Source organism: Lissotriton helveticus, chromosome 9 (assembly GCF_964261635.1).
Source record: "Lissotriton helveticus chromosome 9, aLisHel1.1, whole genome shotgun sequence".
NCBI classification, from domain to species: Eukaryota; Metazoa; Chordata; class Amphibia; order Caudata; family Salamandridae; genus Lissotriton; species Lissotriton helveticus.
In genome coordinates this window covers 1,246,353,927-1,246,366,184 of record NC_136070.1, presented here as the reverse complement: position 1 = coordinate 1,246,366,184, position 12,258 = coordinate 1,246,353,927, and the positions used below count along the sequence as shown (strand labels likewise).

General features: G+C 43.5%; 1 protein-coding gene across 1 annotated transcript; it reads right to left on the bottom strand.

Moving 5' to 3' along the window:
• Positions 1-8,383: 8,383 nt before the first annotated feature.
• LOC144783402 (zinc finger protein 862-like) lies at positions 8,384-9,790 on the bottom strand (the record flags this gene model as incomplete). The annotated part of the gene is made up of 1 exon (XM_078662393.1): positions 8,384-9,790. A coding segment is annotated over exon 1 (1,407 nt), but the record flags the coding sequence as incomplete, so codon positions are not given.
• Between the last annotated feature and the right edge of the window lie 2,468 nt (positions 9,791-12,258).

Genomic DNA, 12,258 nt, shown 5'->3' with positions numbered 1-12,258 from the left:
GCTTTGTGTGTTGTACACATTGGCTGAATGATTTTGCTTTTATGAGCCAATCGTCGAGGTAAGGGAAGACATGTATCTGTTGTCTTCTGAGATGTGCCGCTACTACTGCTAAGCACTTTGTGAACACTTGTGGTGCCGTTGTGACCCCGAATGGAAGGACTTTGAATTGATAGTGCTGTCCTTGTATGACAAACCTTAGATACTTCCTGTGAACAGGATGTATAGGAATGTGAAAGTAGGCGTCCTTTAGGTCTAGTGTTGAAAGAAAATCGCCTTGTTGTAGTAGTGGGAGTACTTGTTGCAGAGTGATCATGTGAAAATGATCTGATTGTATGTAATGGTTTAGGGGTCTGAGGTCGAGAATTGGTCGTAGTGTCCCGTCCTTCTTGGGAATTAGGAAGTACAGAGAGTAAACTCCTGTTCCCTGTTCCTCTAAAGGAACTACTTGAATAGCATATTTTTGTAGAAGTGCTAGAACTTCCTGTTGAAGCAGAGTCATATGGTCTGCGGACATTGGACGCTGCCTGGGAGGTATGTTTGGGTGTTGCTGTGAGTTCTAGGAAGTAGCCATGTTGGATAATTTGTCTCACCCACCTGTCTGTTGTGATGGAATTCCAGACAGGTAGGAACTGTGATAATCTGCCCCCCACAGGAGTGGGAAGCAGAGGGAAGTCACTGCTTGGGAGTGGTGGGGTGGAATGATTGTAGGGGAAGCAGAGGGAAGTCACTGCTTGGGAGTGGAAGAGGAGCGGTTGTTGTTATTACCTCTGCCTTTTCCCTTGTTATTATTGACGCTGTTCTAACCCTCTGGGACCCTTACCTGCTGTACACGCTGTCGGCCACTCTTCTTGCCGTTGCTGGGTCTGTTTTGTCCCCCTCCCGCCGCCGCATCAACCATCTTCGCGGCCGCCGAGCGGAGGGGGGCACTTGACAACAAAAAACTACATCTCCCGCCTGCCCTAGCGGCGGGAATCCCGGCGACAGAGCGCGCCAGGCGGCGCTTGAAAGAGGCGTCACCCCCGTGTCGCGGGAGCGCCCGGGGCGAAGCCCGGGCAAAGGGCGGGCCCTCTTAGGCCCTCAGAGGCCTGAGGAGACTGGACTGGGCCGGAACCCCTGGTTGCTTGTGTACATCCTTCCGTTGATTCTGAGTAAGTCCATTAATTTTCGTGATTCAAAACTCTACAATGTCTACGACGGCGTTAAGTTCGGAGATTGTCATGTCAGAAAGACCTGGGGGCCCGTTAAATGGAACTCTGGATAACTATTTTATAAGAACTGCTGCTGAAGTTCACAAAGAATTAACTCTAGAAGAGCGACGTATAGAACGTCGTTGTTCAATTGAAAATATGAAGAATAGGCCATTGATTGACCTAACTCCAGAAGTTTACTCTACCATCGAGGTGACCCCTAACGGCAACGATGATATTGTACCTTTGGATAGTGTGCCTCTTATACTTGGAGATTGCATGCCTACAACCAGTTCCTGCCATAATCAAGTCGTGAGTTTTACCTCACCCCATAACATCACAAGCTTATCCAGTGTAACTCAGGTGCCAATCACACCAACACCTATGCCATGCAAACTTACACTAAACAAGACTAAGACAATTATGCCGCATAAAACATATGGCCCACCCTCAACCAAAAGAAGACGCAAAAGGGTGGAACCAAATAAAGAAAAGTTGAGCCATTCTGATTTCGGTAAAAAAGTAAAGCCTACTACTGTTAATGACCAATGCACAAAAACTATGCCTGATAAAGAGGAAATAGTAACAGCACCTTCACCATTCCCAGAAACCAGACATAAAGACAAGGAGGCTAGTATTGATAAAACATTGGCAGACATTGCGCCGCAAGTAGCGCACACTAGTGTTACATTGGATAGCATTGAATACATAATTAGGAGTTATACTCTAGCTATTGTCGAGAGATTAAATAGGGTGGAGGAAAGACTTGGGAAAATAGAACTGGAACTGGGAAGAAAGGAAATTCCTACTAGGGCAGTAGTAAATAATGTTGCACAAACCTTTCCAAGGTCTACTGAAACCACCACATGTGCCCACAATCCCCCATCTAATCTGATAACAGCAGTACCTAAACCCTCTCAACATACAAACATAAATCAACACAAGCCACCTCCTATAAATTCAATAAATAAATCCAACTCTATCCCCGTTATCCCAGCTAGTAAGTCATCTAGGGGCTTGGGAATTGCCCCTTCGGAGACATCTAGAACGGAGGGGGGAAGCACTAGGCAGATTCGGGGGTCACTTGATAAGGGTCCACTAACAGAACTTCCACCGGAAGCAGTGCCTTTCGTGGTGGTTCTCACGGGGGTGCCAGAGCTGGAAGAGAATAAGCGGGAAGGATATGCCCAGCTGAAGAACAAAATTATGCACTGGCTGAGTATATACAGGCCAATTGCAAGTAATATCAACGGTGATATAGTACATGTTCGCCGTCTTCAGTGGTTGGGTGGCAGACCTAAGGACATTGAGGGAGATGTGGTGGTAGTTAATTTTAGAGACCAAAATGCTGTCCATTACATACTTAATTGGCCTCCAGGCAATGCCAATAACTGCTTTACCCCCCGTCCTTTAACGTATTTTTACCCGAGATCCACAGTGTTCCCGCTTCAACATCCACATAGACAAGTCCATTCCAACAATTATTTTCCAATCGCACAGAACATATGGAACCCTTCACATGTGCACTACCCAGTACCAGCTCCTGATCTATATGGGTGGAACACTGTACCCCCCAGGTTCAATACAACTGCCCACAGGAGAATGGACCATCTAAAGCCCTTTACGCCACTAGAAACAACAAATAGGTACAACATATTAAATGGACTGGATGACTGCGATTGAAGTTCACAGAATAGCGGGGATAGGGGCGATGGAACACACATCTTTGGCCCGGATGGTACTGATGAGGAAGATGAGGTTGAGGGAGATCTCAGGGCTAATATTATAACTAGTGTAACATGTCCATCCGTGAGGGGGATTAACATAGCCCCTTACATTTGGCCAGAACGTGGCACTCCAGATTTACAAGACAAAGCGGTAAAATCATCACACGCTGACCTCCATAAAATAGAGACAGCTATGGTCTCGGGGCCCAATCTGTTTGACATCGAGGACTTGAACGCCACAAACATCGACTTTACTCGAATGGGAGAAACAGCGACTGTCCAAACTAAATACAGTGTAGGTTTTGGTAATCAGATAATTAGTCCAACAGGAAAAACAGAAGTAGTTGCCATGGGTTTAAATGACAATCCTCAGAGGCCCATAGGGTTTACTGATTCCCCGGGATCAATCATTTTTCACAGGGAATCATGCCTACGGCGCACCCAGGCCCAAAGTGATCCATCCAACGTCCCTGGTGGACAGTTCTTAGTATCCTGGAACGTGGCAGGCCTTAGGAACAAGATGGCCTCCAGGGACTGGGCGAACTTTATTGATAAATACATGATAATTACCATGCAGGAAACCTGGGCAGTTGAACCCCAAAACAAAATGGGGTATTTACTTTTTGCAATAGCCGCAACCCACTCCAACAAGGGAAGGCCAATGGGGGGTCTGACAACATGGGTCAGGCAGGATGATAGATACACAACAACTCAGTTAGGAACTAATTCCAAAGATATCTTAGTGGTAAAGTTAAAATCCCCCGCGTTTGGTGAATTAATAATTTTTAATGTTTATGCCAGGGGAAAACCGGGAGGGAAATCATCAGAGACAGTTGAGGCACTGGGTCACTATGTGAGAACATGGAGGGGAAATGCTAACGTTCTGATTTGTGGAGATTTTAATTGCTCCTTCGAGCCCTTGGACCAAAGTGACGTAGAACTGACCGAGGCAGAAGATATCTGCTGGCAAATCCCCCCACTCAATATCCCTCCAATAAAGAGGTGGACTCAAGCAGCTCTTCAACTCAAGATTTTTAGTCTTGAGTGTGGGCTCAGAGCGGTAAATGGGAGAACACGAGGAGATAAGCAGGGTAATCCCACATTTAATAATAGTTTGAGTTCAAGTAGAATAGACTATACCCTAGTGAACCTGGAATTTTGGTGGTCCATATGTGACATGACCATCATCCAAAGAATAGAGAGTGACCACAACCCACTCAGCCTAGAGATACAGCTCCTTAAGGGCCAGGGAGAACCTGAAACAGATATAGCGGGTGACATTGTCCTGGCAAACGATACATGACGGCTGAGATGGGCCGAGTGCTTGGGCAATTCTCATTCTATTACAGAAATGGACACCCTGGTAATGGGCGCTACTGCAGCTTTACAGGGTTATTCATCCAAGGATGATTACGAGACTAGGGTGACATATTCATACGACCCTTTTTTTGAAACATGGTAAATTTTTTAGTAAGTCAAGAAAAAATCCTTTGCGTAAAGGCAGACGGAAACCCGATTCTTGGTATGACAAAAACTGTAGGATAGCATATAAATCCCTAGCGCTGGCAAGTCGAACAAGTGATAGGGAGGCGATACAGGGCACAAGGCAACACTATAAAAAGATACAACAAGAGGCAAAAAAAGCATGGGACAACAACTATTGGGAAGAATTATATGAGGCTAGTAAGTCCAGAGACATGACTGGCTTCTGGAACCTAGTGAGATGGGGAAAGGGGAATCAAAAACCGCAGCCCGCAAATTCTGTCCCTCCAGAGCGCTGGATATCACATTTTAAGTCCCAGTTTGCTAACACAAATAGCACCCCCATAGATGCCATGGATTCCGTTAGTAATTGCATACCTACAACTACACTAGTCTTCAGTCGGAGAGACGTTGAATGTGCTCTCAACTCAATTCCAAGAGGAAGAGCCCCGGGCCCAGACAAGATTCCGGCAGATCTTTTCTTACATAGTAGAGAGGTTTGGGTCCCGTACATAGAACTGCTGGCAAATGCCATTGCAAGGGGCTCGACCTTGCCGGAACTATGGAGGGGAGCCGAAATAATACCAATTTTTAAAAAAGGGGACCGCGCCGATCCTGCGAATTACAGGCCAATCAGCCTAATAGCATGTATTCAAAAGGTTGTGGCCAGGATGGTACTTCTCAGGATTCAGAACTGGATAGAGGATTCGGGGGTCATGTCCACGCTTCAGGCTGGCTTCCGCCCCTTTACCAGTACAGTGGACCAAGTTTTTAGGTTTTCAACAATATACTGGAAATGGGTGATTCTTAGGGGCGGCACGCTATATGCAGCCTTTGTCGATCTAAAAGCGGCCTTCGACCTCGTGCCACGAGATAGGTTGTGGCGAGTGCTCCAAGAACAAGGCATGCCACATGAACTCCTCGCAGTACTGATCAAATTCCATGAAAATAACTACGCACAGGTCAGGTGGGGAAATCAGAGCCAAGTTACAGATAGATTTCCAACAGAAAGGGGTGTAAGACAAGGGTGCGTATTGGCACCAACTCTATTCACGCTATATATTAACCGGGTCATAGATTATTATAGGGATGCACACACAGACGCACCCAAACAAAATGGTATTCCAGTCCCCCTGCTAATGTTTGCAGACAACACCCTTTTAATTTCTAAAACACAAGAAGGGCTCCAGAAAGCAATTGGGTGTTTTGAAAAATTCTGCAATGACTATGGCCTAGTCATTAACGTATCCAAGACGAAATTCATGGTAATGCACCGGCACAGGAAAATAAGGGGTAGAGTTTTTATGAATGGTGAATTGCTAGAGCAGACAGACAGCTTTAGCTATCTGGGTATCACATTGGGATCCCGGCTAGAGTGGAAGCCACATATGTCTTATCTAACAACTAAGCATGCACAGCTGGCAGGTGTTTTACTGAGAGAGTTTAAGTCCTCAGCCACAAAACCAATAGCCCCAGCACTTAAAATATATGATACAAAAGTGAGATCTTCTATTTTATATGGGGCGGAATTGTGGGGGGTCTCTGATGTTACGGCTCTAAAAAATGCACAAAATAAATTCTTGCGATGCATAACGGGGCTCCCACAATCAACACCAATTGTACCTCTGTATATAGACTTGGGCTGTCGCAAAATACAGGACATATCCAGCTTCAGACCAATTGCTTATTGGAGGAGATTATGGGTCACGCCTGAACTCTCTCACTACGCTTCAGCGTTACTTGAGACACGAAATATGGACTCTGGGGGAAAAATAGTGAGGTTCATAAAGGTTAAATCTTTATTCAAGGCCTTAGGGATGGGGGAATTATGGGAAAAACCTGAGGAGAACACCTTCCCATCTAAACAAACTCTAAAAGATGCTTACTGGGCACACGTAACCCAAGAGGAGTTCCAGAAACACACTGCTCCATCGCTTACCAGGATTTTCTTGGAGCAGAAACATATCCCTGTGTATGAGAGATATTGGGACCTAATCACTATACCATATGACAGGAAACTGTTCCATCAGTTCAGGGCAGGAACCCTTCCAATTAATACATTCATTAGCAAATGGTCGAGCAACATAGATGATCATATGTGCCCTTTTTGTTTAGTACACCCCGAAAGCATAGCCCATGTGTTGTTTGTCTGCCCAGTGTACAAAGCTCCGCGCCATAAATGGATAAGGCCGATCTGTATACAAAAGGGTATTCAGAGTGGGACTGTAGCACTCAGAATTCTCAAAACCGATTGTTCTGAAAGTATGGTGGTTGTACTTGCTAAATTCTTAAAGTGGATGTGGCTAATACGAAGGGACAAGCTGAAAGTATTGCAGCCTCCACAAATTTAATCTGGTATTTATGCAGGAAAACAAATGGAATCAATTTTAATGATTTTATCAAACACCTTATTATTTTTTTTAATCAGTCGTGTTGGAACACCCTTTATGTGGATAATATTAATTGGATGATTAAATGATGTATTTCCCAGTAAATATTTAAAATGGATGTAATAAGGATGAAACGTTGATTTTAATATGTCTATGTATGTCTTTTATGACTAAAAGTCGAAATAAAGACTTATTTGATGATGATGATGATGATTATTGCCTCTGTATCCTCCTCCAAAGTAATCTTCGTTAGAGGAGGTCTGTCCAGGGCTCTACAAATCTAAAAAATCTCACTTGACCTGCAGGTCGAGTGAGTAGACTTTTCTACTCGACCTAACAGCAATGCACTCGACCCACAATTGAACGCATAATGGACTTTTTTCAAAACATTTGCAGCACCAACAACCTAGGAAAACGTTGGCCACCACAAATAAACGGCAAATTTCACCCATTTACCTCCCTACACTGTGTATCAAAGTGCTGTGGGGAAGGTTTCTGCGAACATGCGTGGCAAAAAAATACCTTACTTATAAACGTTAATACAACATATCAGGCTGGCACTGACTTACTTGTAGTGAGGAAGCTGATGCTCAGACTGAGCTAAGGTTTGCGGTTCTTCAGATCGCTGCCTTCTGTCCTTCCCTTTGAAATAACTTTTATGGCCAGAGTCAAGTGCTTGTTCTTTCAAAATAGGGACAGTTGCATATTCATGGACCGGGAAGGCTGTGTCAAGATTGTCATTGTCCAGTGTTTCCTCTGAGCGAAAGCACTACTGTTGGGGTTGGATGAAAGTGTCAACTTTCGAGCTGCTGTCAAGTCGTGTATTGCATTAGCGCTCCGTCAGCTTTGAGGCAGATGAATGTAGCTCACTTTGTAATCCGTTTATGCTGCCAAGTCCTCAAACTTTCATTTACCTTGCTGTAGCTGTGGCAGTGCTCAATTTGTATGAAAAAAAGTGCCAAGGGCCGTGTCAGGAGTCCATGGCTTGGCAGTTCGGGCTGGACTGTTCTCATGAGGCACAGGGGTCATTCAAGACCAATTTCCATATAGCCAGTCCTGAACTGGGGTGGGGAACAGTGTGAGCTAAAGAACGATGATGGATTCAACCCAGGTCTGTGACTGGGAGTGTCTCGAAAGGAGACAAACAGCTGTCAATTGTCAGAACTATTTAATAAATTGGTCGACTGATTTGCATAGCCAGTCCTGAACTGGGGTGGCGAACAGTGAACTAAAGAACGATGATGGATTCAACCCAGGGCAGTGACTGGGAGTCAGTGTCTCGAAAGGAGAAAAACAGCTGCCACCATGGCAAATTGTCAGAAATATTGACAGACACCACAGTGAATGGTAAAACACAAAAATGCACACTTGTTAAGGAAATGGTGCTGATTTGAACAAGAGAGTAGCATTAAACTGAGTCGCTATCTTCTGAGTCAGTAACAACACTGTTTTGACAAGGATGTTTGTGGCCCATAATATGTCTTGTTCCTGGATTTGCTGAAAGCCAATGCAAAACGGCTGGGTTTGGATCAAAAGTGTCTAACTCCGGACCATCTACTTGGATTCGCATTAAAGCAGACATGGTGTCACTTTTAAGGGACATACGGAGCTCATTTTTTATTCGGTTCATGCTGCTAAACCCCCGTTCACATATTGCTGTTGTTGGACTGATGGAAAGCATGATTTCTAAAATTGGAAGGACATTTTTAACTTCTTCTGGGCGTTTTTTCAATAGCTGAGTGAAGAGGGATACAGGCGTATGCGACATCCTCCGATGAAAGATGTACAGTTTAAAATCTAGCCACTCTCCAGGGGCAGACTGAACTTCTTCATCAGTAAGTACCTTTTTGTAGTACATAACAAGTTCCTCAAATTCTTGATCCCCAAAAACTCTAATCTTTTCAACAGAGTCTGGCCACAAACTAAAATCAAAAATGTTAAACAAAGAATGCGGCTTGCCTGAGATGTGCTTCAGAAACCGGTCACTCATAAAAGAAAGAGCATTCTCTATTAACTCAATAGTGTCTTCCTTGACACTAGTTTCATTAGAGCTGCCTTTTCTAGCAGGCTTTGCCTGTGTTAGTAACGGGACCCCTGCGAAATTTCCATCTTTAAAAACCAATTGAAATTGTGTTAGTGCTTTTCCTGGCTTTGTTTTCAGCAGTATTAGCTTCTGTTGAAGCACCTCGATTCTTCTTGCAACTTCAGAAATAAGAGTATCATCTTGTTGAAATGCCTTAGACACTTGCTGAAGCAGCTCTGTGAAGTCTATCATGAAGTGCAAGAAATAAAGAAACTTTTCCGATTTCATGTCATGAAGCAATCCTTTGGCTTTGTTTGAATATTCATCAGTACCAGTAGCAAGGTGCTCAAGATAAAGTACTGTAGCTTCCCAGTTTGTCTTAAGCGCTGTTACTGCCCTGTGCTGACTTGCTACCCATCTGATTTGCTGCAAGCCACCAAAATGTTGTAACTGCTCTTCCAGATTATCAGCTATCTCTTTAAGTTCCCTTCTCCGCTTAGGTGAATAATAATATAGTTTGAAACATCCTTTGAGCACCTCTTCAAATTTGGATATGTATGAACTCTTTTTTTTAACATCACACACAGCAAGCTCTAGATTGTGAGCTACACAGTGCACAACTGCAATGTGATTGCAATTGTCCCATCCTTGATGCTTGGAGACTTCGTCCAGTAGCTGCTTCACAGCACCAGATTTAGTACCGAGGTTCACAGCAGCTCCATCTGTATTCAGACCAATGCATTTCTGGCTCAGAATATCCAGAGATATGCCCATGCTTTCCAGGCCAACCATAATAGCATTTTTCACTCCGGACGCAGTGGAGTTTTTCATGCTGACAATGTCACACAGATTGGTAACAAGGGTGCCTTCACAAACGAATCGTATATAAATAAGTTCCTGTTCCTGAATTCCTTTGTCAGTTGACCCATCTGACAGAACACTGATGAACCTAGTATTTTCCATTTGGGATCGAATTGTCATTTTTAGGGTCTCGGAAATTGCTATTACAAAGTTACGGCATGCATTATCAGTCATATAATTTTCGAAATTCCACTCAGGATTGTTCTTTTTCTGCAGTGAGCAGAGTTTTGGAAACTTAATAAAAGCCTCACCTTGTTTTGCAATATAATAGGCTGTATTAAATAAAATGTTTAAGTGCCGGATATTTTTTTCATGCATTTTTGTGATTGATTTGGCTATGCAGGTTTCCTGTGGCTTTTGAATTGCAGCTTCATGTAATATGCATTTTTCATGCAATTTGCTCTTGTGGTGCCATTCCAACGTCTCCCTTTTGAATTTATCTGTCACACCAACATATAGGGAAGACTTAGTATCTGCGAGATGAGGAAATTTCCTGCAAACTCCACAATACAAAACTTGAGATTTTTTAAAACTGGTCTCAACTAGGTCAGCAGCAGCTCCGTTACTTTCCTGTTCTTCAATCACTGCCCACTTGAAATCTTCAAGCCATTTCTGTTGTACAACTCTCTGTCTTTTTTTTGATCATACTCCCTTTGCTTTTGGTGAATTTCTTCTAATGACTTCCTTTTCCAAACTGCTGAACTCTCTCCTGCATTAATTTTAGCTCCAGTGGTTTTTCCGGCCAACCACAACCTGATGTCTGCCATTGCACTCTCTGCCTGTTGTCTGCCTTGTCTTCACTAAATAGCCAGCACTGACTCCCTGCTTCTGTCCGCTTTGAGCTAGAATCAAAAACAATAACTCACTGTAATTTAAAAATATTATAACTTGAAGTTTGTACAAACTACAACTTACTGGGTATAATTTGCTTTCAATAATTAAACAATGATGGTAAGGTTCCAATCCAATATACATTTTTAACTGCATCAGATCTGTAACTCACTGTGTGGCACTCTCAGGTTCGCACAAAAGCACCCCAATTTGGAATGCGCTCTAATCAAGGATGTGCAACACCAGTGCAGCTTCTGAAATAACTCACAATTGAGACTCACTAGTCTGCTCTTGAGTATTGCAGGTTCTAATGGGGGAGGGTTACAGTAAAACTAAAGGTCTGCCTGACGCTTCCCCCTCCCAAAGCCTAACTCTGGGCCTAAACTTACTTTTTTGGGGGGAAACCGGGTGGTAATGGTCACACAATCTGCACAATCCGCACCTTAGGTGATGGTGACACTGTCTTACGAGCAAAATCAAGCAATGAAGGTGAGGAAACATACCAGCATAGTAGTAAAACATGATGTTCTAGTAATGCAACTTGCAGCAGTATAAACTCTGGGAAGACATTTAATTTCCATTACCTTCAGATAATAAAACTGACAGAAGTTCGGATGTTTATAAAAGTGCAAGTAACCCTACGGTGCAACACAGCCAAAAAAATAAGTTTTAAAGTGATTAATTGCAGCCCAATGTTTTAAATAATGAAATAGAAAGGATTGTGAATATTGGCTTGTTCACTACAGCTGTTTTGTTACAGTGATTCAGGGGTCTGCTTGGAACACCTGGGGGTGTAGTACGATGGCACCATCGGGCACTACCCCCACTGTAAGAACTGATGCCCTGGCAGTGATTGAGACCTGATGACTCTCTAAACCTGCGGGTTCCCAGTGTTCTTCACATTTTAAAGGTTTGCTTTTCTCACTCCCTGTGCTGAAAATAGCGGTGGTAGCCTCTGTCATCATGTGATTGCGGATGAGATGTTGCATTTTCATGTACCTTCATGTAATACATTTTTGAAAGGTAAAGCATTTTTATAATGTGATTTCAACCAGACTCCCCCATATTATACATGTTCAGCAGGTATATAAACCAACCAAGCGACCTTACTAGCATTAGAACAAAGTACCTGCTTGTTATCTAGACCACCCCAGCAGGCACTGGACTTTGTGACCTCTCTCAGAGGGACCAGACTGTGAAATCTGCAGCTGACAGTTTACATGGGAAGCGCTCTACTCACCTATTTAATTAAAGCTGCACAAGCTCTTTTTGCACAACACAATACTGAGATAAGTTTGAAGGGTTTCAAGAAGGATTTGACCCTTTCCAGATTAGTCCATTCAGTCTGACCTCCACCCCCCAGCTCACCCTCTGCTCCAGCTCCTTTTGTTTCTCCCATACCTGTGTGTTTGGTGCTGCACATCCAATAAAAAACATGAAAAGTGAACACTGAAAAACAGTGTTGTGCATCTTTATGCTTGACATTTAAGCAACGAGAAAAGATTATTTTAAAGAGTTATGAAAGCACCAGAAATGTATCAAAGCCACCTAAAAAATTAACGAAACACTGACAATTGGACCCCTATACCCACACCACCACCTCAATGACTGGATCCCATCCAAAATTACACTTACACCACATTTGCCCACTGGATGAGAGCACATGCATGGACCCCCACAAACAATACCCCTGCCACGTGGCAAACCCACAACTGCAGACAAGCTAATACCGCAACCAATGTACACCGAAGTTAACA